The sequence below is a fragment of the Corylus avellana genome, chromosome ca11 (assembly GCF_901000735.1).
Source record: "Corylus avellana chromosome ca11, CavTom2PMs-1.0".
NCBI classification, from domain to species: domain Eukaryota; kingdom Viridiplantae; phylum Streptophyta; class Magnoliopsida; order Fagales; family Betulaceae; genus Corylus; species Corylus avellana.
In genome coordinates, this window is record NC_081551.1 from 7,561,770 (window position 1) to 7,564,400 (window position 2,631).

Below are 2,631 nucleotides of genomic sequence, written 5' to 3' on the forward strand. Positions count from 1 at the left end.
AAACTAAAATGAATAATGATGAAAAAATTGACCTGAATCGAGCTTATAACTTTTAGCATCATCAACCATAACTAAGTCAGAACTTAGGGGCTTTGATCTTAACCAATTTTGTGAACATATCAATGCTTCAACCGTACTTGAGGCCAATGAAATTCGAAAAGGATCCAACACACGTCCTCCGGTGCTAAAAGCCGACTCTGAAACAACAGTTGTAATGGGAATCGCCAACACATCTCGTGCTATTTTGGCGACTATTATGAATTTGGTTGAGTTCACCTACCATCAATTTAAAATATTAAAATTCGCATTCGCTTTTTCAACATCCTCCATCAAATATCAATCCACCTCCGATTTGTTTTCAATATCACTTTTAGAAGTTAGGTACTTATGAAACCTATTCATGAAGTAGAGGTTAGCATTCTCACTTTCTTCTATTTTCATTGAGAAACCTTGAGACAATCCACTACTATGTAGAACTTGAGATGAACTCTCTCCGGAGTTGTAGTGATCATATAATTTGTGAAGGATTGACTTCAATTTTTTCTTCATCGCATTACATCTATCAACACCAAGAACATCTTTGAACCAATATTCTAAAGACACCAATTTGGTTTGTGGATCAAGTATAACCGCAATAAACATCATCAAGTTAACCCTATCATTGTTCTCAAGATGCCCCCAATATTTATTGTACTTCGTCATCATCTTCTCCGCCATAGCACTCCATACATAATCACCATTATCAATATACTCTTGTAAATGCATTTGAATGCCACAAATTTCTTGAAAGTACATATTAGAAGTACAATACAAAGACCCCAAAATTCGAATTGTTGCATCATAAAAAAGTTTGAGAAACTTGAGGAAAATCTTAATACGACTCCAATCAGCACAAGTAGGAGGTGCCAAATCATTTTTCTCATTCTTTTCCTCGGTCAATGTAGGCTTAAAGGTCTTATCAAGCTCTTCCATAAGTTGGAAAGCAGCTTGACATTTTTCAGCACCTTCCAACATAAAAAATGTAGAGTTCCATCTAGTGGGAATATCAAGATACAACAAACCCTTGAAATCAAGTTGTTCTCTTTCAATACAAGCCTTAAACTTGTCAAATCTTACAGGTGAAGACTTCGCATACTTCACCGCACTTCTAACACTCACAATGAACTCATCAACCTCTTTCAAACCATCAGTCACAATAAGATTTAGTATGTGTGCACAACACCGGATATGCATAAACTGACTCTCTAATATGGCACCCTCCTTATTACTAGTTCTCCTCTTCACAAACTCCAAAGCAGCATCATTGGTAGAAGCATTGTCAACTGTGATAGCGAAAATGTTACGAATACCCCACTCAAGCATACACAACAAAATCTTCTCCCCAATGGTATCAGCTTTATGATTAGGAATTAAACAAAAGTTTAAAATTCTTTTGTGTAAGTTCCAATCACTATCAACAAAATGAGAGGTGATTACCATTTAATTAAGGTTTTGAATCGAAGTCCACGTATCAGTGGTAAGACAAACCCGAACCCCAGTTGTCATAAACATTGCCCTAAACTTTTCCTTCTCAGACAAGAAGAGCTTCACACAATCCTTCATCACAGTATTACGAGAATAAATTGAAAACCTAGGCTCAACTATATTCATGAAATCCCAAAACCCTTCACCTTCCACAAAACTAAATGGCAACTCATCCTTAATTATCATCTGAGCAATTGCTTCCCTTATTTTCGCAGCATTGTATTTAGTAATCACCAATTTACCAACAGATCCTTCTCCCACAGCCATTTGGCCTTCCCTCTTACCCTCAAAACTTAACTTTGATTGTGACTTATCATCTTTATCAAACCTATCGGGATATTTTTTGCAAGTATTCCTCAAATGCCCAAGCATGGCATTTGTACCATGCTTTCTAGTGTGACAACTAAACAATTTGTTACAATACTTGCATTGTGATTTAGGATCCTTAAGATCACCCCCCTCTACCTTGGTAAAATGTTCCCACACCACTGATGTTTGCTCAGATTTTATAGGTTTTGGTGGGAGAGCTGAACTAGGGTTAGGAATAGATGACACAGAACTAGAACCAACAACACTACTTGAATGACCATCCATGAGTCTACAATAAGTGGAAAAAAAAAAAACAAATCAATACTGCATAATCAGACCCAACGTAATCAGACCATAAATTATTAACAACTAACAAATCCTTAACAAAAATTGCTTATCAAAATAAAACCCTTACAAGAAAATCAAACCCAACATAATCAGACCTTTGCAGAACTTATTTCATAACTCATATCAGAGTTTTCTAGCACAGAGAAGTCTCAATTAGTTATATCTTAATTAAAGCATTGACAAGGAAGAAGGGTGCATTTTACATGGAGCATTCTAGGATTGAAGAGGAAAACTTTTCTACCACCACTACATTTCAATCACTTGATTGAAGAGAGGTAATGGAATAAAGGAGTCCACTTTTTCCAATATATATCCACTAATGTATATTACAAGTATTTACTGGGGGAAAATGCAGTTTACCCCCCTGAAGTTTCAGGGGTTTTTCAATTTAAACTCCAAAGTTTAAAAATTGGCAATGTACCCCCCCTGAAGTTTCAAAATTTGGCAATT

At 35.9% G+C, this 2,631-nt stretch overlaps 1 protein-coding gene across 1 annotated transcript; it reads right to left on the minus strand.

The window, feature by feature from the left end:
- Window positions 1-336: 336 nt before the first annotated feature.
- Window positions 337-2,118, minus strand: LOC132164986 (zinc finger BED domain-containing protein RICESLEEPER 2-like). Its single transcript, XM_059575500.1, has 2 exons — window positions 1,528-2,118; window positions 337-1,374 (listed from the first exon to the last, which is right to left on the minus strand). The coding sequence occupies exons 1-2, from the start codon at window positions 2,116-2,118 to the stop codon at window positions 337-339; spliced, it is 1,629 nt and encodes a 542-aa protein (XP_059431483.1).
- Window positions 2,119-2,631: the final 513 nt, after the last annotated feature.